This window comes from Amphibalanus amphitrite, unplaced genomic scaffold (genome assembly GCF_019059575.1).
Source record: "Amphibalanus amphitrite isolate SeventyFive unplaced genomic scaffold, NRLGWU_Aamphi_draft 000344F_arrow, whole genome shotgun sequence".
NCBI lineage: Eukaryota > Metazoa > Arthropoda > Thecostraca > Balanomorpha > Balanidae > Amphibalanus > Amphibalanus amphitrite.
This window is the reverse complement of record NW_024881839.1, coordinates 288216-311769: the sequence shown is the minus strand read 5'-3', so window position 1 is coordinate 311769 and position 23554 is coordinate 288216. Positions and strand designations below refer to the sequence as shown.

Sequence of the window (23554 nt, the reverse complement as noted above, 5' to 3'; positions counted from 1 at the left end):
ACTGGTGGTAGGTAAGCGGTCATTGCAGCGTCAATTGCCAAACCCGTATTTTGGTGGTCACAAAATGGTGGTATTTTGAAATTGGAATGTCTTTTTTATTAATTCTACAACGGCTAAACGCCAATTACTCTGATGAAGTGTGCTAACGAATGATAGAACGAAAAAAACTGCATGCATCACATTTCCATTGAAGAACCACATCAGTCGCTGCAGTCATAGGCGGCGGAACGGGGAGGGCACCGGGGCACCGTGCCCCCCTTTGATTTTGGCATTTTAACATAAGCCCTATGGGCGTTGCATGGAAAGAATGGGACCAAAATTCGGCAGTGCCCCCCCCCCTCCTTAATTGAAGGTGTTCCGCCTCTACTGGCTGCAGTCGCTGGCTCCTATCAGTGCTCAGTTGAGTGGTTCTGTGCAGTTCTGTGTGCAAGGTGTGTGCACTTAGCGCCACCTGTATCATACAAAACTACTATACAGCGCCACCTAGCAGCAAAGGTTTCTCTTCATTTGCTTTAGGCATGAATTTCCAAAAAACACATTGCAGCACAATTTTTTTCTTGTACGAAATTAAGTTGATAATTTTTTATATTTTCATTAGAAATCTATGTTTTAGAAATCATCTGACGATCAAACGGCATAGCTTTTAATTTCCGTTTGTTCCTATGCACAGAGGAAGTTCGGATATGGAAGTACAAGTTGCAGAATGGCTGAAATAGTGCTACCAAATGCACCCGGCAAGATGACGAACGCGGCGATGGGGTCGCTCAGGCATATCCCACTAATATTCATAATTTTATGTTGTTTTACTGCTAGATGCTATTCAGATGGCATCCTGGGATGTGGTGGATTCGTCAGAAGTTCTGTTGACATTGAATATTCCAAGGTTCAAGTGAAATTGTAAGTATTATGATTGCTTATTGAAAGTCATTTTGTGACGCTTTCGTCTCTGGAGGCTATTTTATAGTAATATTTAAAGTGAATCCCTAATTAATCCTAGCTCAGACTAATTCATACTCATAAGGCACAAAATAAGCATAGAAAATCATTCTGAACTTGTTGCAATCTTTAAAAATATGAAGGGTTGGTGTCCGGAGACGTGTTCCTCAGCATTTTAATTGTGGTTTTTATGAAGGCACGAACCCAGTTAATATCACAACTGTGATTTAATGCACAAATTCTGTATTTCAGATACACAAAGCAAGGCAGCCTGAAGTACCAGACAGATTGTGCACCCAACAATGGGTACTACTTCATGCCCATCTATGATAAGGGTGACTACATTATCAAGGTGAGCTCACTAAGATGCCTTACAAACTCATTTCAAATGTTTAAATGGTGTTTTGTCAGCATTTGAGCCTGTACTCTTGCACAGGCTACCACCGTCCTTGACAGATACATCAGTATCTCAATCTTGCTGTAAAGTGGAATGATATTGGCAGCATTTTGGCCTGGCCCACCTGCATGCCTCCAAATGACCCATGACCTGACCACTAACCCCTGCCACAGCTGGCACCTCCCGATGGCTGGAGTTTCGAGCCATCAGAGGTGGCCCTCAGCGTGGACGGGGAGACAGACATGTGCTCTCAGGGACAGGATGTCGACTTCACCTTCCAAGGGTTTGGAGTCACAGGACAGGTATGTAAAACTCTTATATAGAATCTGCTTTGCTCATTCGCTTAAATTATAACTGGCTCATGTAGACATTACCACTAAGCATGTGAACATGTCTTTGTTGGTACCTACCTGTAGCTTTTCACTACCCCATGCCCTGTTTAACAGCCCTTGCCCACCCCAAGTATGACTGACCACGGTGTCTGTCCGTCAGGTCGTCAGTCTGGGCTCCACCGAGGGCCCGGCTGGGGTCACTGTCACCCTGACCTCGACCTCGGACCGGGACCGGCTCAAGACGCAGGTCACCACCGGACCGGCCGGACGGTTCACCTTCAGTCCCGTGCCGGCTGGCGACTACGAGGTGCGTTTCACGCACCCCCGGCGCTCCGAAATTGGGCGACCGGACGAGGGGGATTGTTTGACGCGTCGAAGCGCTGTTATCGAGACTGTATGTGAAATTGAAGATGAAGTGGAGTATTTAATAGGTTTACCGATGCATAAAATATCACAGGCGTGAGAATGGGGCATTGCTATCATCATTTTGTGATGGTCTTGTCGCATTACAAAAGTTAACACTTAGGTAGATGATATCTGTTTCTCCCATGCACACCTGGTTCTACTAACTACCCCACCCAGTGGTTTCCCACAGCTCTGACATATGACCTCTGACGCCAGGTGACGGCCAGCCACCCTGTCTGGAAGCTGGCGCGCCACCGGACCCAGGTCTCCGTGAGAGGTGACAACGGAGACGTGGGGACGCAGCTGGCTGTGGCCGGGTTCGACGTCTCCGGAATGGTGCGGACCGGTGGGAGCGGCATGCTGTCAGACTCTCCTCAGATCACTGTTGTTGACTTACCATGCTTTATTTTTGAATGGGTTACGTTGTTATTTCACTTTTGTTGAAAGTTAAACTGAACTGATGGGTTTATTTGGCCATGTGTTGAAGTGTGTATTTGATGGGTTATGGGTGTCTTCTATGCTATTTTCTGACGTCACCCGTGCCCCTCCTCAGGTTGTGAGTGGCTCCGAGCCGGTGTCTGACGTCACGTTTGTGCTGCACGGCCGGCGGACGGAGGCGGCGCCCCTGACGGGCTGTGACGTCACACCGGCGGCGGGCTACACGGCCCGGTCGGGCCTGCCGCCGGCGCTCTGCCGGGTGGTGTCGGACGCACAGGGACGCTTCGTCTTCCCCGTGGTGCCGAGCGGAGAGTGAGTGCTAGTTAGGGAAGGGAATTTAGGTCGGGCATGTCGTAAACCGTCGCCAGAATAAGATAGAGGTAATTCAGGCTATGGTGGTTACGAGCGAGCGAGCGCAGCGAGCAAAGCGAGTCTTTTCAATATAACGGAAAAATCTCAGTATGAGCGGCCCGGCCCGGCCCGGCCTGTAACGCTTTTGAGAGGCTTATATCTCAGCAACCGCTGGACCGATTGGCCTGCGGTCTTTTTTGTTGGGTAGCCCCATCCCTTCTACCCCGTAATTGACTACTTTTGATACGTCTCAGTGACCGTCGTGGCACGTGCCACGTGAAAAGTCAAGGGTGTTCAAGCTGTTTTCCAAAAGTAGTGATTTTGAGAGGCTCATATCTCAGCAGCGGCTTGAGCGATTGTCTTGCGGTAATTTTTATAGGGTAGCTGCATCCCTTCTACCAAAGGTCGGATACTCTTGATCTATGTGAGTGACCCCCAGTGCACGTGCAAAATACAACAATAAGAGGTGTCAAATTTGTTCCCATTTCAATAACTCGGTAATTACTGGGGCGATTTCGCTGAAACTTGGCATACAGGTAGGCACCCACCAGGCAATGCATTCCCATGTGTTGCGGTTAGGGTGCTACTGCACGTGCGCACGTGCAGGGGGCGTTTCCAGATCTCGAGAACGGCTGGGCCGATTGCGCTCAAATTTGGTACACGGTTGGGGACCAGTTAGTAGGGTGCCGTGCAAAAGTCATTTTGGACCCCGTTTGCACGTGCGCACGTGCAGAATGCCGCTTCCAGATCTCAGGAACGGCTGGGCCGATTGCGTTCAAATTTGGCACACCGCTAGCGATCAGTTAGAAGGGTGCTTTGCGCAAGCCCGTTGGAAGCACCCTCTCGCCCTTCCGCACGTGCAGGGCTCACTATCTCGCTCGCTCGTCCTTCGCCCAAAAGGCGTTTTACTGGTAACATATGCGATGTTTTGTAGGTATCTGGTCGGTGGTGCTCCGGTAATGTAAAAGCACTCGTCAGTTATTGATATTTTAACGTCCGACATGCCTGTACGTTCAAGCACCTAATGTCCTGCATGTTGATTGAAGTTGATACCATTTAAATGGTATTGCTCTCTTGTACTCAGTTACGTGCTGTGGTGCTGGGTGTAATTCACACGTCTAACATTATACCCATTACCCACCTCCCCTACAGGTACGTGGTGGTGCCGTTCTACGCCGGCGCTCGAACTCGGTTCGACGTGCGTCCCACCGAGGTCGAGGTCCGCGTGGCGCAGGACAGCGCCGCCATCGGCGAACCGTTCCAGGTGGGTGTCCCCTGGCCCTCCTCACGACCGAGCAGAGCCAACTCCCGTCGATGAGACGGTGACTGACAGCTTCAGTGCCGCCCTGTGGGAGTTCAGGGATACGGCAGCCGTGGGCTACGTGAATGGGGAGTCATCATCTCTCGCGCTCTTAGTGTCTTTACTTGTTCTTGAGACTCCATGCCGTGCAGTTGACAGCGGCGTAAATCGCCGGTATTCCATAACGTACCAGAACTATTCGTATGCTCTCAATTTCAGGTCGACCGGTGCCCGTCCTTTTGTATTTCTGACCGTTTAATAACACAAGATGTGGTAGTTGTGGGCCAAGAATCAAGATCACCTCAATAAAAGAAGTGGACCAGGGGCGTCTATTGAGTTGTAACATCGCTGCCGGTCAATGACACATGCTGCCGCATTTATCCCGCACACACGCGCCTATCCCCAATTAATTCTCACCTGTGCCCCTCCCGCCTCTGCCCCGGTCTACAGGTGGCGGGATACACCATCAGCGGACGGGTGCTGACATCTGTCGCCGGCGGGAAGAAGGTTGGACTAGGTGGCGCCACCGTACGGCTGGACGCCCGCAGTGTGGTGACTGAAAAGGACGGATCATACACCATCGAGGGCGCCAACAGCGGACAGTTCCGGCTCTCCGCTGAGGCCGGTACGTAGGGCGGCTTACCGATGATGTATTCCTCGTCCAGAGTCTGTCCAATTTGAGAGCCACTGCTGTTAACTCCCGTCTCACAGATTCCGCTCAGTTTGAGAGCCACTGCTGTACTCTGCCCACAGATTCCGTCCAGTTTGAGAGCCGCACGGTGACAGTCAGCCCGTCGGCGCCCCAGCTGCCCGACCTCGTGGCAGCCGCGTTCCAGGTCTGCGGCAAAGTAGACCTCTCCAATCTGCCCGACGGCGTCTCCGCCGGACCCAGGTAGGAGCTTCAGCTCCGCGTGATATGCTCAGCTGAGGCAGTGCATTATCGCGTCAACGTACAATCGAGCCATCCTGTTCCATGCGAGAATCAAAATGCTTTAATCTGTGGTTGTGATGTTTTGTCGAGCATGACTACGTAGCTGCCCCGCCGACTGTGCTGTCATTTATCCTATGACATCCTACATCCTACATCGGCACTGACTGACATCACTCCCTCTCCTCCATATCAGGTCTGTGGAGTTCAAGGTGGCCGGCTCAGAGACAGCGTACACGGCTGTGACGGGTGCGGACGGCGCGTTCTGCACCTTCCTCCGTCCTGCCACCTACCGACTGAGAGTGGTGGTCTCCGAGGACGAGAGGAAACGAGGACTCAGGTGAGTGTGAGGACGAGAGGAAACGAGGACTCAGGTGAGGACGGGAGGAAACGAGGACTCAGGTGAGGACGGGAGAAAAACGAGGACTAAGAGTCACGTGAGGACGGGAGGAAACGGGGACTCAGGTGAGGATAGGGATGAAACGAGGACTTTGATGGGCTCTGTAATAGGGAGGAAATGTGGGATCTGGTGGGTCTGGGGAGTGGGGATAAGGGGGATAATGCTGTCGACAGGAAAAGTGGTTCTGTTCAGTAGGTCTGATGAGACTCTGGAAGTGAGGAAGCTATGACTGATGTAGATTGTACTTTGTAGTACTGATTTCTGATGACTTTTCAATTGGTTCTGCAGAGCTTAGGTCACAGCCACATATCTGGACTGTAAGACAGGATGGCACTGCGTGGGGTAGTGTGTTATAAAAAAAAAAATGTCGAAACAAAAGAGTGATGTGGACATAAGTTTTAGTCCTCGAGCCACATCGACGTCTCTGGATTAACATATTTTTATGAAGTGTTACCTAGTTGCCCATCATTCGCCATTCATTGTGTGTTGCGACTTATCTGCTCCTTTCTCTCCCCCTGTATTTTTCGTGTCTGACCTGCCCCCCCCCCCCCCCCGCGTCCAGTTTCGGCTCTGCGCAGCAGGAGCTGGCCGTGTCGGCGCCCGTCTCGGGGGTCACCTTCTCGCCGTTCCGGGCGCGGGTGTCGGGCACCGTGCGCTGTCTGGAGTCGTGCGCCGGCCTCCAGCTGACGCTCAGCGCCGAGGGACTGCCGCCGCGCGCCGCCACCGCCGCCGCCGACGGACGGTTCGCCTTCGACGGCGTCCTGCCTGGACAGTACGAGGTCACCGTCACCAAGGTCAGTGACGTATCGAGGTGGAGTGGTTGCGTTGTGATGGAATAGGTTAGGCGGCATGGTTTGCGAGACGGTTTGATCGCTGTTTTAGCTCAGCTTGGTCTGATATCTGTACTTAGATAGAAGTTATTCGGGTTAACATAGCATCTCATTTCGTATCTTAACTTTGTAACCGGCGTCTACGAAAAGATATTGGCCCGTAATTTTCTGGTCAGCTTTCCTTTACACGTAAACATATAGCATCAGCAATATCTAGTGGTTTGAGCTCTTCTCTCGAGCCACCTTCCCGTAACTTCCCCCTGGTCACATATCCCCGGTCTTTGTTCGTTGCGCTGCTGGAGGCGCCCGTGTCTGCTATCCGTCTCAGTTTGTGCATACTCCGCGCCCCCAGCAGACCTCACGTCCGTCCCCCTCCGTCCCGGCTCCCCCCCCCGTCTCACTCTGGGCTCTCCCCGCTGCCTGGGTCGGCTGTAGAGATGCCACAAATTTGCAATTTCATTACCCGCCCCGCCCCGCAGCTACCCTTTGCCCAACCACAACTACCCGCAAGCTGATTTTGGCTGAGCCGAACCCGCAAAAACCCGCAATTTTAAAAACCTGATTTTGCAAGAAAAAATACAGCTGGGTCAATGCTAGAGCTATATAAACCTTACTTGCTTCATTGCTGTGCAGAAAAAGACAGCCAAACAAATAGTAAGGACTTGAAATTGCTATGCTAAGTCCTCAGGAAGTGCACACTGGATAGTGGAAAATGAAAAATGCATCAATACATTTGAAATTCGTTTCTGAAAAGAGTTCAGTAAAATCTTTCTCTCACCTTACCCTTCAGCATTGGCTGAGGATCAAGATTTCACTCTGGCTCCCTCTCAATGATAGTGATACGGTGAATAATGAGTATCCAGTCGATCTACACATCAAACTAATCATCCAAAATCCCAGCAAAAACCAACTAACAACCACGCATTTCTGGAAACATGCGTCAGAAGCGTCACCAACAGCTGATTGCAAGGAATGTTACAGCGACTAAATTATTGCGGCCGTAGTTAGTGCGAACTTGTTGCGAAAACACCGTTGTATAATGCATATTCATGTGCCATTCTGATAGAATTATTTTACACAACAGCTAAAGTTTCACAATTCAGAGGTTAATCACCGGTTAAGAAATAAAGAGAGAGTAAATGCTAAATTAAATGTAATAATTTTATAGATGGTTTTGGTAATGCTCTCCGGCTGGTCATCTTTTGGCATACAAATGATAAGGACGTAAAAAGACAAAAAGAAATAAATGCGACCAGCTACGTGGTTTTGTAACATGTAGAACTACTATTTTGAGACATTCAGAAACCAAGACAGAAAAAATTGATTGTAAAATTATTGCGTCATTAATGACAGCTTTCCTTCGCCTCAGAGATCAAAATTGACGCAGTCAAATGCCAATCCTTGTCAGAATGTCGGAAGTGCGCCAGTATTGTATTGCGTTATGTTTGGGCCGCATGCCAGTCAATATTTTGATTTTTTGTAAGGGTAATTGGTGTGTTATTTTCGTAATATAGGGTGGAACAGAACAGAGTAGGATAGGTAGGTAATCAATGAATTTCCATCAAATTTTGTTTAGCTGATAGCTCTTTTTTATGCCGACCAGACGCAAATAAAGTAACATGTGGCATTTGCTCTGATTTTCAACATCTCATTTAAGTCTGGGTTCTTCCATAATGTATATCTAGTGCACACTGCACATAGACTTCAGTTCAGCTTCCTATAAGTTTGCTTTCAGGCTCTTTTATGTTTTATGGATGCTTTCATCAGCATTTATTTATGCTTTGTAGTTTGTTTCTTGTATCCTGGTTTGGTCATTGCTAGGCTGTGGATGCTATTGCTGGTTGTTTTCAGTTTTGCATTTGAAATGTGCTTCCTTGATATATTTTTATATTTGGTTCTGTTTTAAAAGTTGTTTTGATGAATAGGTATTGTATTGTTAACCTGAGCAAATGCACTTGGCATTGTGTTTTGCATCTAAAAAAATAAAGGGATAAAATTTATAGGTTCTTAAGTCTGACCGCTAAATACCCGCCACACGACAAGTTTTTCTTCTCGAACCCGCCAAAAACCCTGCGGGTTTTGAAAACCCGCGGAAAGCGGGTTCGCGGGTTCAAAAGTGGCATCTCTAGCTCGGCTGCCCGTTCTGGCGATTGCCCAACCGATTGGCCATACAACATTGAGCGGGTCGCTGCAGGAACATGTCTGCGAGTTTCCCTTATTGTGCACAGTTTCAGCGGGATCGGACGTGACGCGGCGGGTCCCATGGCCCGTGCCGAAGTTTCCGATCGTTCAATCTCGGATTATTGTTCGCAGCTGGGGACGTGGGACTGTGAGGAAGCCGCACGGCCGGCCGCGCTTGGTGGATTTCGTTGTGCTCTGTCGTATTGCATGGCCTGCATGCAATACCACAGAGCATCATTTCATCACATCGCATAGCATTATTCCTGCATCTCATTCTAACGATCTTTTGATCCTGTATGAAAATAATGGGTCAAAGGTCGTTGGGGTCAGGGTCATGAAATTTTCAGGTTATGTGTAAAATTGATTGATAACTCGATGACTACTAAAAGTTTCTCCGCGATCGGCCCCTTTTTCACGAGTTATTCGCGAAAAAAACGAGATGGTCCATCCGTCTCCCCCGCCCCATATACTGTATGCAAGGGCTAATTTGCCACAGCTGGTGCACTTTACCATGCCGCCTGTCTCGGGTCTGACGCTGCCCTCGCCCTCCCCCTCAGGACGAGTGGTGCTGGGCGGCCTCCTCCGTGTCGCCTGTACCGGGTCTGACCCCCCCCCCCCCCCCCTCCCCGCTCCCTCAGGACGAGTGGTGCTGGGCGGCCTCCACGGTGCCGCCTGTACCCGGGTCTGACGCCCCTCCCCCCCCCCCTCTCAGGACGAGTGGTGCTGGGCGACCTCCTCCGCGTCGCCTGTCTCGGGTCTGACGCTGCCTCCCCCCTCCCCCCCCACCCAGGACGAGTGGTGCTGGGCGGCCTCCTCCGTGTCGCCTGTACCGGGTCTGACCTCCCCCCTCCCGTCTCCCTCCCTCAGGACGAGTGGTGCTGGGCGGCCTCCTCGGTGCCGGTGACGGTATCCGCCGCGGACGTCACGGGTCTCCAGCTGATACAGTCCGGCTACCGTCTCACTCTCGTCACCTCTCACTCGACCGAGATACTGTTCCGACTGGCTTCGGCCGGCTCCACCGCGCCGGCCGCGGACTACGCCACACTGACCGCCGGGTCCAACACGCTGTGCGTGCCCGCCGCCGGCGTATACCAGGTGGAGCCGCGCGGCTGCCACCAGTTTCAGGAGCCGGCCCTGCGCGCCGACACGACCTCGACCACTCCGCTGGAGCTGCGCGCCGTCACCCACCGCGTCTCGGGCTCCGTGAGCTGCCGGGAGCCTACTAAAGACGTCCGCGTGCGGCTCACTGTGGAGACGGAGGTGACTGAGCTGGAGACTCGAGCAGAGGACGGCGGGAAGGTGCACCGTTTCTCCGTGCAGGCCCGGCCGGGACAGGTGATGACCTTCCAGCCGCAGTCGGATACCATGCTGTTCACGCCGACGTACCGTCAGCTGACGGCGGGGGAGGACTGCGCCGAGGAGGCGGTCACCTTCCAGGCCAGGAAAGGAACGTTCATCAGCGGTAAGTGGGCACTGGGAGGTCAGGCTAGGAATGGAGCAAGTAATGGGATAAGGGTGTGCTGGGGGATGGTGAGCGCCGGATAAGGATTTGAATTAAACTCATCTATCGGGTTTCTGATTTCTTTCGTACCTAAACTCGTGCGTGATCGATAGCTGAATTATTTATTGTATTTGCTTTTTGACAGTCTTTCCATGTAATCCTGTGTCGTGCAGTATGTAATCCTGTAAATTATACCCCGTCTAACCCCGTACTCTCCCCGTCAGGTCGCATCTCGCCGTCGCTGGCCGGTGCCCGGATCACCGTATCTGCGGCCGACATGGAGCCCGTCACCGCCATCACCGACGACAAGGGCTTCTATCAGGTCAGCGGGCGGCCGGTCGGTCCGCGGTCGGGCGCGTGACTCGGGGGCGAGGGGTGTCCCTGGATGATATAGTAAATTGTGGGGTTTGAATCCGATAGTGACAGTGGCATTTTGGTGGAGCTATCGCACCTATGATGAATCTTTTGGTGTTCTTGATTAGAATGAAATAAGTAATAATAACAATGAAAAACTGAGACGTCAGCGTGCCATTATTTTGAGTGTTCGCTGTCCGGCCGAGACAGAAGGAGAGTCGCCAGACTACCACCATTATTACCGGCTACAACGGACGGAGACGGTCCAAAGAGTCTTCAGGCCACTTCTCGAACGTTGTTGTGAAACTAACAATGCGATATTCAGCTGAAATAAAAACGCAGATCGTGACAAGAGATCAGGATGCGTTTGGCATGAGTATTCACTTCAAAATGACAGTGAAATGTTGTGTTACGTATTTTAGTTTATATTCTCACAATCAAATTACACGTCATTGCTCAAACTCCTTTCCATCCTGCAGCTCACTGCTTAGGTTACTTTTATTAAGATTCTGTAACCACGCGCTCCCAGCCTCCCACTATCCCCTCCCACCCCCCAGCCTCCGCTCTTACCTTACGCTAAGCGCCCGCCGTCGGCCGGTTAATTCTGTCCCAACGGAGTTCTGCCGCCTGCAGCCTCCCCACAGCAGCGCCTGACGTGGCACGCGAAAGTGCGCCTTCATTAATCAAACACCGCCTGTCGACGCCGCCGGTTTTCGCGTGCGCCGGTCGGTGTGAGATGTAACGATCGCCGAGCGGGCTGAACCATTCACCGTTCTGCATTGTTCATGATTCCGCTGACATGCGCTGGGGGCGGCGGGACTCGGCGGCAGCGGGGTCAAAATGTCGGCTCTCTCTGACTCCTCCCCCCTCGCCCTCTCCCCCAGATCGGTCCGTTAGTTCCGGACCGCCAGTACGAGGTCGACGCCGAAAAGGAGGGTTACGTGCTGACCAAGACTGACGGCAAGGCGGGCCACTTTGAGGCGCGGAAGCTGGCCGAGCTGCGGCTGCGGGTGACTGACGAGGCCGGTCGGCCGCTGCCCGGAGTACTGCTGTCTGTCTCTGGAGGGAAGGACTATCGCAGGAACAGCCTCACAGGTCAGTGGGCGCTGGGACCGGACCGTCTGTCTGTCCTAGTATGGTCCTGGGAGCGGCTCTGTGGGCTTTACGAATGTGTCCGTCCGCCCTTCCTGGCATGACATGGTCCTGTCCCGTGTTAGTACGTCACGCCACGGTTTTCGGAGCGGGCCGCTCTCTGGGCTGTGTCATGGGACTGTATGTCCGGTAGTCTGTCCCGTCCTGTCATGCCATGGTTAGGTCTTCAGGCCGGCTGGAATGATTTAACCGGCCCACTGAACTCCACTTTAATGTTGGAATATGCCCGCCCGGTATATCGGCTTTGATGGTCAATATCAGCCAGACTGATCGGCGGAAGTCACTCCGATCTGTACATACTGGCCGGCCGTCGCCCTCGAGCGCCGCGCTGCGGCTCATATTGAGACACAGCCGCCGCGGCAGCGGCACAAAATGACGGGCGTTCGGCTGACGACAGATGCATTAGTCGAATGACCACCGGTTAGGGATTATTGGACTATCCCTGGGCGGTTGACGTCCGGGTTCGCGGCGCGGCCGCTGATCGGTCGCCGCTAATTGTGTTATACGTACGTAATGTCAGCCTGCCGAATAACGCGTATTACCAAGCATTGTGGCTGCTGGTAGTTACTATGGTCTCCGCGAGGCGTTTGTTGTACAAAGGTTTATGCTTTCGTGCTCCTGGAAGGGCGCTGATCTTTTCTGAGCATGGGCTCACGTTTGTCGTACACATGTATTTGTTTGTGTTTTATCGTATCATGAGCCAGCGCCAGCTGTCTGCCCGCTGTCAGCACATGGCGAGGTTAATTAACTTACTGTCTACACTCCCACGTCTATCCTCTGGTGACGTCATTCACGCCTCTGACGTCACACACCGCTGACGTCACTCTGATGGTGTTGCCGCAGACGAGGACGGCCGTCAGGTGTTCCTGTCGCTCAGCCCCGGACAGTACTTCATCCGGCCCATGATGAAGGAGTACGAGTTCACGCCCGCCTCCAAGATGGCCGAGATTGCCGAGGGAGCTACGCTAGAGGTCACCGTCAGGTGAGTGTCCCAGTCGGGGTCAGCGCCGGGTCTAAGCTGGATTCCGGACCAGCCGATAGGTCAGTTGTACAAGTTATGACGCAGATGCCTTAGCCGTATCTTGAAGAGTCGATGGCTTTACTAATAGAACGGATCAATGCTTGTGCGTTTGTCCACATATAGCATGGGGCTGTACTGAAATATCTGCCGGCTCTAGGACAGGCTTTGTATTAACTCGTGGGCTCTGCTAGATCCGCCGGATTTACCGAATCTCTGCGGGCCGCTGGGACAGTCTCTGACATGGAAACCCCGCACAGTACAGCGCGATCGCCCACTCGTCGGTTTCCGAGACCGCAGGCGCCGTCTGTCCTAAGCTGTCCAGTTTAATATTGGGGTAACCGGCGGGCAGTGTATGGGCAATATCCAACTCATGGCTATGGATGGAAATACGCGCCATGCGTCGTCCCTTACTTCTCGGTAAATACGTTCGACAGCCTAAATAATTCTGTTCTGTGTTGACGTCGGTGTATTGTGTAATTTACCAAATGCACTTCTCCGCTTCTGTATCTGCACAATGATTCCGCTGTTGGCACGTCCCTAAACCCCACCACGCTACAACCCAGGTCACCATAAGTCGTGTGCCGTAGACGGTAGAAGCCGACAGGGGACTGTTCCGTCTCGACCGCGAGTAATTCTATAAGCTATACCCTCACCATCCAAATATACAGCACTGCGGGCCGTCTCGTCCCGTTGACCCGGCGGCCTCTATTCTGGGTGTAGCCGCCGCTACTGCGGACCGAGATGTGTTGTAACTTGTAATTGATCCCTGCACCTCCTCTGGGCCGATCACTGCCGCCGCCCAGCTCAATATGAGACCCTGACGGGAGACCCCCGCAGACCGGCGAGGCGATACGTTACGTCCGCGGGCTGATTTGGGGTGCATTTGGCAGAGGGTACGGCCCATCAGTCACGGGAGGTGGCCGTCTTCGGCGGCGGTGACGTGCTGGATGCGGGATGAGCTGAAAGGAGAGTGGCATTATGGCGGTAGTCATGGGCGGAGACTGACCTGCAGTCTGGTGTATGGGGACTACTGTCACTGAACTCTATCTCCAGTGGCTGGTGGATGGCCTCGGCTGGTGTGAAGGATTGCTAACCTCCCCCTCCCCCCCTCCCCCAACTGAGTGGCCTGTAGTCCAGACTGGCCCATATCCCTCCTCCCCCAGTGGCCATAGAGGGGCCTACAGCCAGTGTTGGGTCAGGTCCCTGACCTTCCACCCCCTCCCCGCAGTGGCCGGCGCGTGGCCTACAGCCTGGTGGGCCGGGTCACCACGCTGACCGGTGAGGTCACTACTCACTGACCCCTCCCCCTCTCCTACAGTGGCCGCCGGGTAGCCTACAGCCTGTTGGGTCGGGTCACTGACCTCCCCCGCCCCCTCCCTCAGTGGCCGGCGCGTGGCTTACAGCCTGGTGGGCCGTGTCACCACACTGACCGGTGATCCGGAGCCCGGTGTGGTGGTGGAGGCGGTGGCTGGTCCCCAGTGTGACCACCATCAGGAGGAGGCCACCAGCGAGCCGACCGGCGCGCTCCGCATCCGCGGACTCCGGCCCCAGGTGAGCGACGGGCGGGGCTGAAAAAAGGACTTAATGCGTCAGGGAGATACCACTTTTTCTAGATTTTGTCGCTGTGGCTATTTGAGAGGCAACGCGTACTCAAGAAAGGAAAGGTTTCGTCCTCCCCCTGGGTGCATATTTTCAGCTGTGTTTAGTGAACGCTCTCAGGCATGAATATCATAGCGAATCTAAAACGTTCTTTGTTTTTATATGTTGTTTTGGAAATGAGTATTGCTGCGAATTCTAGCATTTGGAATCAGTTTCTACATATTTTGCCAGTTGCTTGTCTTTGCGCCTTCATTGGGGTGAGGACGATTGGTTCGTTCAGATAATGATGAAACATAATAATAACGAGGTAATGTGCTGCGACAGTATTTCCTGGATTCTCTGTAAGGGATGCATCTGCGTTGCCTCGTGGCATCCTGGTGTTTCACTGAAGAGCCACTTGCTCACGAAACCTGCGCTTCCAACTAATTGACACCGTGCTACCAACTGATTCAGAGTTAAACTCTGTGAACGCGGTCTCATTCAGAACCTTGAATTAGTAATTATCGTGCTTTCTCGCTAAACGCTACCGGCTGGAGTCTGATTCCGCAAGCCACTGCTGAATAGTGGAGATGGGTTCGTTTCAAAAGGGTTCGTCGTTTCAACACGATCGGCCGTCCAATGGACCGGGAGATTCGCCGTCGATTTAACTAATCTATCGGTCACAGAAAGTTTAAAGTAACTAGCTTGCTGGTTTCCTGGTTGGGCATAAAGCCCAGCACACGTCAACACTGAACTTGGAGGGAGGAAGCGCGCTCAATATCAATTCGTTTTTTTTTTCACCGCCCATTACCATACCTCCGCGTATTTATGTAATTTAGCACTCTTGTGATGCATATTCTGCCCGTTTTTACCGTTGCAGTGTGAATACACGGTCCGAATGAAGACTGGTACGGACACAAACACGCAGTTCTCCCGCGGTATTCCAGACTCGCAGACGGTTCGGGTAAGTTCGGTCTTGTCCTGTTCACACGAATATATCAGTGACTAAGTTGCATGCACTCATCGATTCCGTTCCGTAATTTCCATCCTCAGGACCTTCAAACCGTTCTTTTCCACACCTCAACCCCCTGTTCTGGGCTGGACGGGAGAATTTATCCCATGCGGGAATATCCGTAAGAGCACGCCCGTAGCGGGGTGCAGTGAGTGTTTGGGGGGGGGGGGCTGGTCGGCCTGTCCTCTGGACGGGCTCAGCCCCGGCGATACACCAGAGTGCTCGCCCAGACCAATGCTTCACCCTAATTCCTATCATCATTCCGGCTCTGAAATAGTCTCATCAACCGAAAGGGCCTTACCCAACAAAACAAACAAACATTGCACTCATCTTTGCAGATGTGAATCTGTCCGTGTTGTGTACGCGTGCTCGGAGTCTGTCGATGTTTGTGTGGTTGTTTCCGCTGTATGTTAGACTATCGTGAGGCCACACCGGTTGGAGGGGTGGTGAGGTCCATCTGAGCTGCCGCGTGGTCACCGCCATTGCCCGGTCATCATTGCCCGTAACTGGTCTTTGCAGCGATATAATGGCCCCGCCGGCAGACTCAAACAGGGTTCAATGTGCGATGCTGGGCACTCGAGATGTTGTGTGTGATTTACCATTGTGGCCGTGGACTCTTGCGGTTGGGCGATATTTGCACTGGCCTGTGGGCTTCGTTCTGTGAATGCTGGGGTCCTCTGCACAATAGTCATATTCTCTGTAGGTGTGCGCCGATATTCCTCACTGAAATTGTTTTTTTTTCTTATACTCTGTATTACTCTACAAGACGTGGTCTAAATAGCCTGACATCACTTTCCCCAATTCTGCAATCTGACCGAGATGTTTTGTTTTCCCTCTAATGACTCGTGACCTGACCTGGTAACCTGATCCCGTGACCTGACCACATGACCCGACTCTCTAACCGCGGTGTCTCCGTGTGCAGGTGGCGGACGGTGACGTATCCGGGTTCCGTCTGGTGGCGTTCCGTCGTCTGGGCGAGATGGACGTCACGGTACGCGTGGTGTCCGCTCCGCAGCACCTCTCCTCTCTGCGGCTGGTGGTGAGCGCGGCCGGCTCCGAGGCGCCGCTGATCTCCCAGCCGGTGGCCGGCTCGCCGCTGGTCGTGCTGCCGGCGCCGCTGGCCCGCGACGGCCGCCAGTACGTGGCGCGACTAGAGAGCTCGCTGAGCGCGGCGACTCACACAGTGCGCTCCGCCGAGGTGGCCTTCACGGCGGACGCGGCCGCGCGACACATCGAGCTGCAGTTCTCTGCCGAGCGGCGACCCGTGGACGCCGAGCTGGGCGCCGGGCCCGTGCTCGGCCTGCCGCTCACGCTGCTGGCCGTCCTGCTGGCCGTCAACCAGCGCAAGTGTCTGGAGATGGGGAAGAAGCTGTGGGCCAAGTACCAGGCTCGTGCTGGGGCCGGGGCCGCGCGCCGGGAGTCGGGCGGCGCGGCGGCCGGTGACGGCATCGGCGTCATCGTCCGGCCCGTGACTGTGAAAGTGAAGGCGAGGAAGGTGTGATAGAGAGCGAGAAAGAGCGAGAGAGGAGAGAAAGGGAGGGAGTAGAGCGAACGATTCGTACGGGACGTGTGCGATGTGCAATGCGTATATCCGTGAGCATTATGTTTATGTTGTGGTGTGAGAAAAGTCCTTAGAATGATGGTGATCAGCATTTTGGTTCATATCACGTAATTCAGGGGATAGATGTTGTTCGAATGTATGTTCCGAGAAAAGCCGTGGCCTGTTATTATGGTCCTGTCCCACTCCCTTTGTATCCTTATGAACGGCTCTTGCTAAGGCGATTAAGTCAGTGTTTCAGGAGCAGCGTCAAGTGAACGACTTTTACTGTGCCTTGGTTGAAATGGTGTATTGATTTATCGTTACAAATAATAACTATCCGATTCGATTTGTTCTTCTTTTGGCGTTGGATAGTGGATCTTATTTTATCATTTCCGCCACGTTCTGGTTGAAATTAAAAATATCCGAAATCATCATAGCTTATCATCTAGCACGGACTCGAATTATACCACTGCGGACCACAACTCCCACGGAAATATCATCTCGTTAAGGCGGGCCGACCACCGGACTCTGATTTTGTTCATGGCTCTACACAATCTGGCTGACCGTGTGGCCACCGGCCGGCACCGGGGCTCCGTTTGTGTGCCGATCAACGTGTTCGCTGACATGATATGATGTTATTATCGCCAGCGCCGCATATATTGGAGACCGGTGACGCTTGTGGCGTGTGATGATATAGCGGAGAGAGGGGGAAAAGAGAGAGAGAGAGAGAGAGAGAGAGAGAGAGAGAGAGAGAGAGAGAGAGAGAGAGAGAGAGAGAGAGAGAGAGAGAGAGAGAGAGAGAGAGAGAGAGAGAAAGAGAGAGAGAGAGAGAGAGAGAGAGAGAGAGAGAGAGAGAGAGAGAGAGAGAGAGAGGGAGGCGATGACAGTGTGATTCAGAAAGAAAAAGACAGGCACTGCGGGGCGAAAGGATGGCGGGGTCGCACTGGATATGAGGCATGGGGGAAGAGGGCTTGGGATGAGATTTGGAAGAAAGTTTTATCTACGGAGTAATTGTGTGCGACGTTATAGACCTATTTTAAGAATTTAGACAACTCGTCCTGGGTTAAAGTGTTATATACGAATGCCTTGAAAAGAAAGATGTGATTGATTCCGAATAAAAATGTTCATATTTAAGACCTGAGCGAAATAAAAGCATGCATAATTGGACCATGGCTCTCGCGGTCCGAATTATTTGAGACAATTTGACCAGAGGACCGAGGTTTGTAGAGTCCAGAGGTCACCCAAGGTCCAGATTAAAATGTGTTTGACCAAGGTTTAATGAAAAAGTCGGGGTCAGGTGACGGGAAATAGCTAAGAACTAGGGTGACCCGCGTGCTCCGCAACGCGAAAAAGGGATATTTTCGATCGGCGGGTGGTCGGTTGTTCTTGTGTCGGTTGGGTTATCTATCCATTTCGGTCGATTGCTTTTTGACGGCTAAACGTTTTGGTTTGTGGAAAAAATATCCACCGCATCGAGGTGCCCGTGTCTGATAAGCATGCTTTCCACTTCAGAATCTGTCAAATGTGCTTTATTACGGAGCGAGCGAAGCGAGCGTAGTCTTTCCTTAGATTAACGGAAATTTCTGAGTATGAGCGGCCGGCCGGCCGGCCGGCCGTGCGGACGCTTTTGCGAGGCTTATATCTCAGCAACCACTTGACCGATTTACACGCGGTAATTTTTGTAGGGTAGCTTCATTCCTTCTACCAAGTATTGGACTATTCCCGATGCATGTGGGTGACCCCTTATGCACGTGCCACGTGCAAAACGAAGAGGTGTCAGTTTTGTAATTGTTGCAATATCTCGGTAACTACTCGGCCGATTGCGCTGAAAGTTGGCATGTAGGTAGGCACCCACTAGGCACTGCATATCCATGTGCCATAGTTGGGGTGCTGCTGCACGTGCGCACGTGCAGGGGTCGTTTCCAGATCTCGAGAACGGCTGGACCGATTGCGCTCAAATTTGGCACACGGTTAGGGACCAGTTAGTAGGGTGCCGTGTACAAGTCAGTTGGGACCCATTTTGCACGTGCGCACGTGCAGGGTGCCGCTCCCAGATCTCGAGAACGGCTGGGCCGATTGTGCTCAAATTTGGCACATCGCTAGAGACCGGTTAGTAGGGTGCCGTGCACAAGTCAGTTGGAGGTACCCCCTTGAAAATTCGCACGTGCAAGGCCCACCCTCTCGCTCGCTCCGTTAGTCGCCCCAAAAGGCGTTATACTGGTTTTATGACAAATTAAAGGCGTAGATAATTTTCACTAAAAATCATTTTGCAGAGGTTTGAAACATTTATATTTTTAAGAATACTGTTGCTTGTCATGCAAACGTGATGATTGGATCTTGGAGAGAATTGAATGTTCTTTCCAATGATGGCATTTTCAATTGTCAAACGTATTAGGTTAAGCAGCAAAATCCGTGTAATTATTTAGTGGCACATTTTGGACAAATACCATTTAATTCAGCGATTTTTTCCACATTGTTTTTGATCAATTAGCTTTTCACAATTTTTCCATGAGAGACGGTACATTTTTATTGCTAATAGGCGCTGTTTCAACTCATTCCGTCTGACGATCACCTAAAATTAATATAAATTCCAAAATCCGTCCAAAACGTCCATTTTTTCAAAAGAAAGTGTCCTCCCCGGTGCACGTGGCGCGTGCCAACCCCTGCACCGCACACCATTCGATAGCCCGTTCGATTCTCTACACGATGCTGTTTTCCCCGTACCGGTCGGGCCCACGGTTACCGAGATATTGCACCGGGACCGGACCCGTGTCGGGCAAATTTGGCTGTTTTCGCCCGTTTTTGCCAGCCGATTAATACATGTAAAGTCTATGACGCGAATTTGCACTTTTTGGGCACGCGCCACGCGCTCGCTATCGATCCGATCGAGCTGAGACCCATCAAAGGCACGTTGTCCATCCTTGTTCTATGAGTTGCGCAAACTTCAGCGCGGTAGGTGCAACGGTGTGACCTGTAACCCGCGCTACGTAGCACCATGTCGCGACCTTCGTAATAGACAGAAACTACGTCACCACAAATAGTAATATAGACAAGCGGCTGCGCCACTTGCTTTGCTGCGTGGTAGGAAAAAATTGCGGCACCAGCCAATTTGCTTTCGAATGGTGTTCGTTTCAAATCGATATGTTGGCTAGAAGCATAGATATGGACGGAAATGTGAAGAGAAAAAAAGAGCTGTTCTGGGGGCTTTGTTGGATGAAATTTCGCTGATACGGGGTCAAGATGGGCCAAAGGGGTCAGCCCCGGTCACTTTAGGTCAGGCCAGGTCACATAGGTCGCCTCTCGTCCGATCGGATCAGCCCGGGCCACTGTTCTACTTTTGCCTCCACCACTACCCCTACCCCTACCCCTACCACTACTCCTACCTCTACCACTACCCCTACCACTACCCCTACCACTACTCCTACTACTACCCCTACCCCTACCCCTACCACTACATCTACCACTACCACTACCACTACCCCTACCACTACCACTACTACTACCCATACTCCTAACCCTACCACTACCCCTACCACTACCCCTACCACTACCCTACCACTACCCCTACTACTACCCCTACCCCTACCCCTACTACTACTCGTACCACTACCCCTACCACTACCCCTACCCCTACCCCTACCCCTACCCCTACCCCTACCCCTACCCCTACCCCCCTACCAACACCGCCGGGTCATGTCAGGTCACAGAATAATTGGATCCAATCAGTACTTAAATATCAGACTTAAAGTGTTCCCAGCCCTGCCCCTATTCGTGCCATTCCATTACGCTTAATCGTATTTGTCGGAAATGGCGCTTTGTGGCATATGTGGCGCATTGCGACAAACGCGGCGCATCTGAACCTGTTGGCTGAGCATGTATCCTGGCAACAAATTGTACCCTTATCGGACCATATTTGACAAAACTGTGCGATTTGCGGCAAAAATGACGCCAGTTGTCACCAATGTGACGCATTGCGGCAAACACGGTGCATTTTTATACTTGGTCACCTTTCACGGTGCATTTTTATAATCTATACATTATCTCGCCACTTTTCATTCAAATTAAAAACTTGCCCATCCGCCAATGCGAGGCACCCGCCACCGATCGGCATGCATTTAGTCCACAAAGTTTGTCGACCCCGGCTCTCAATGAAGATCTACGAACCGATCAAAATTTCATTGGCGTTCTTCCAGCGCGCCCCACGCGCGAACCGTGCACCCCAGCGAGCCGAAACCTAGAAAAGGCGCTGACCCGCTCTGTCACCTATAAGGTGTGCAACTTTCAACTTCCTACGACATACCGTCTGCCCTGTGGGCGGGGTTAATTGAACCCACTACACGATGTGCGGACACACAGACTCACAGACTCACAGACGGATTCTGTTTGAATAGTAAGTTAGATGTTATTGATATCGAACGTAGGCGATCATCCGGTAAATCAGATCGCGGCTTTTTTTCCACTGACACATGCTGCAAGCCCTCCTTCGTAATGGACCGCAGCCCTGACAGTCCCCTACCGTCCATTAACGGCTCAAATATCCATCTGATGATGAAACCTATAAACCGTACATTTTCGTTACTAGCTTGCTCTGGTTGTCGAGGGCGCTAAACCGCGAGGTAGGCAGTGCATGGAGACTGCCGCAGGACTGTGAGTGAAGCTCAGCCCAGTAATTTTGCTCTGTCTGGCGGTAACTACCGAAGTTTGACATGTACTCGTATGACTGAAATGGCGTTGGGATCATAGGAGCAACATTATGGACTTAGCCCGGCATTATATCGCCTGGAAACTGGAGAAGAATATCGCGACTGGTTAGGTAGGTATGTACTGTGTCCACGTCCAGTGTCCCAGTACGAGAAGTGAAGTACCCGCGAGCCGAGAAGTGGATAGACTAGTTCGGCACCTCTGTGGTGCCTACCCATAGGCCCATCCGAACGGCTGAATCGAGTTTTATGGCAAACCACGATCCAACGAAAGTCATCTTTTCACGCTTTTGGATAGCCGCGTTTCAAGTGCTGAAAATGCTTTTAGATCTGAGGATCGAAATGCCTGCCAAAGTGATCCTTCACCGGTTCATCTATCGCTAACCAGTGCCTCTTAACGCTGTCCAGTTACGGACAAAGGAAGTAGGAGAGTCTGACGGTCTAATTGGCTCCTTGGAGAGGCACTCAATTCCGCAGCTTCAAACGATTCGAAGTAACTACTGCCAACGAGGTAAAACTGTAAAGGTGTCAGGTGTTCCTCAGTCGTGCTGGTTGAGGCACTCTTGCTTCCCCGCTCTAGCTTTGGAGACCCTAACAATTCGACAGAATATGCGCGGCAGGGTGCGTCGATCTAAAGCAAACAATGGCAGATGGGGCCTTGAAATAGGTCGCTGGCCGCTGATATGCCTACTGGCATTGCAACCGGGAAGCAAGTTAAGAGCCCCGCAAAATGACCTTGTAGTCGGTGCGGCGTGCGCCCCTCCCCCCCCCCCCCCCCCCAGTTAAGAGCCCCGAGCCCCTGGGACTGCGCCATCGCCCCAGGAATGAGCTAGTTGCGGGAACGGCAACCGGGTATGCTGTATGTCATCCTATGCATCAACTTGTCTTCACAACGAGCAGGTCAATGCAGATACGCGGATAGGCGCTATTCAGTCGACCAGCAGCGCCGTCCTGATCCGAAGCTCCCCTCCCCTCGGGGGAGATCGGAGGGGGGGGGGAGTGTACGGCGTCAGTGACTCCACCGACCGACCGACCAGGCGTGCTCGTCTAACGAGGGCGCCGGCGTCGTTAGGCGGCTCCCAACACCTCCAAGGGCGACGATCGGCGTTTGTTCGACGGCATCAAAGGTGGTCGGAGCCGGGGACGGCCAATTACAGGGCGGCCGGGCGGCCGGGACTGCTCCCTGACCGGTACCCATCGGTCGGCGCCGGAGCGCTGATTGACCCCAGAGACCGGCGGTGCGCGGATTGTCGAGAGCTGTTGTTGCCGCTCCTTCAGAGGCGTCCGCGAGAGGTGACGCAAAGTCAACTGTGTAGGCCAACAATAGCAGCGCTAACAAGCTATCTGGACGAGCCGCAGCAGCTCCTCAGAGACGCTCCAATCGGCTGAATGCCGCTCCCACTGTCTGCGCAAATTGCATCCTGATTCTGTTGCTGTTTCGTTAGTTGATTCAGCGAACCACGGAGAGAAGTAGATATATTTGGCGTTAGCGTATTGACGCATTCGGTCGTAGAGGAGTCGTGATAATTGCTGGGCAACATGACCGCTGACCAGCTATGCACAGGCACAGCGCTGCATTAGGTGAGAGATCTCTCCATCTCCCTCTCACTCTGCCTCCCTTTCTCCCCATCCTCCCTCTCACTCTGCCTCCCTTTCTCCCCATCCTCCCTTTTATTTTTTTTTCTCTCTCTCTCTCTCTCTCTCTCTCTCTCTCTCTCTCTCTCTCTCTCTCTCTCTCTCTCTCTCTCTCTCTCTCTCTCTCTCTCGTATCTTATTCTATCCCATCGCTCCATTTTTCTCGCTGTTAATCGTTCTCTTTCTCCCGCTCTCTCCTCCTCTTTTTTACCTTGCTTTGCCTTTTATGCACATGTAACTACCTAACTCTCGTACATAAAGGTCGAAAACTAACAGCAGTATAAAGGTATCATGCTGTTATCGCGTGGCGCGTGCGCCACTTTACTTCATACGGGCTCGAATTCGATACATAATGGAGTGTTGAATTGGCCAAAACTGGCATGGCTTAGCTAGCTACCTAATCGCTGACCTATGAGGTTATAGGCACAAGCAAGCCGATTTCAACTAGCTGCCACCGATATTAGAACGGCTTATTTGCTAACCGCTGTCACGTCTCGGTACGTAGCGGCGCATCCCTGTCCTGCTGCACTGACCGTGAGTGCCGCTGCACACGGCTCTGAATA

The 23554-nt window shown here is 52.4% G+C and overlaps 1 protein-coding gene across 1 annotated transcript; it reads left to right on the top strand.

Moving 5' to 3' along the window:
* The first annotated feature begins 733 nt into the window (after nucleotides 1–733).
* Nucleotides 734–17002, top strand: LOC122389125 (nodal modulator 1-like). The gene is made up of 18 exons (XM_043380837.1): nucleotides 734–897; nucleotides 1189–1288; nucleotides 1507–1635; nucleotides 1826–1972; nucleotides 2287–2406; nucleotides 2624–2820; nucleotides 4012–4123; nucleotides 4610–4784; nucleotides 4913–5051; nucleotides 5284–5427; nucleotides 6050–6281; nucleotides 9366–9960; nucleotides 10224–10321; nucleotides 11238–11448; nucleotides 12349–12487; nucleotides 13909–14077; nucleotides 14985–15068; nucleotides 16039–17002. Exons 1-18 carry the CDS (start codon nucleotides 740–742, stop codon nucleotides 16615–16617), a joined length of 3528 nt encoding a protein of 1175 aa, XP_043236772.1. The 5' UTR covers nucleotides 734–739; the 3' UTR covers nucleotides 16618–17002.
* Nucleotides 17003–23554: the final 6552 nt, after the last annotated feature.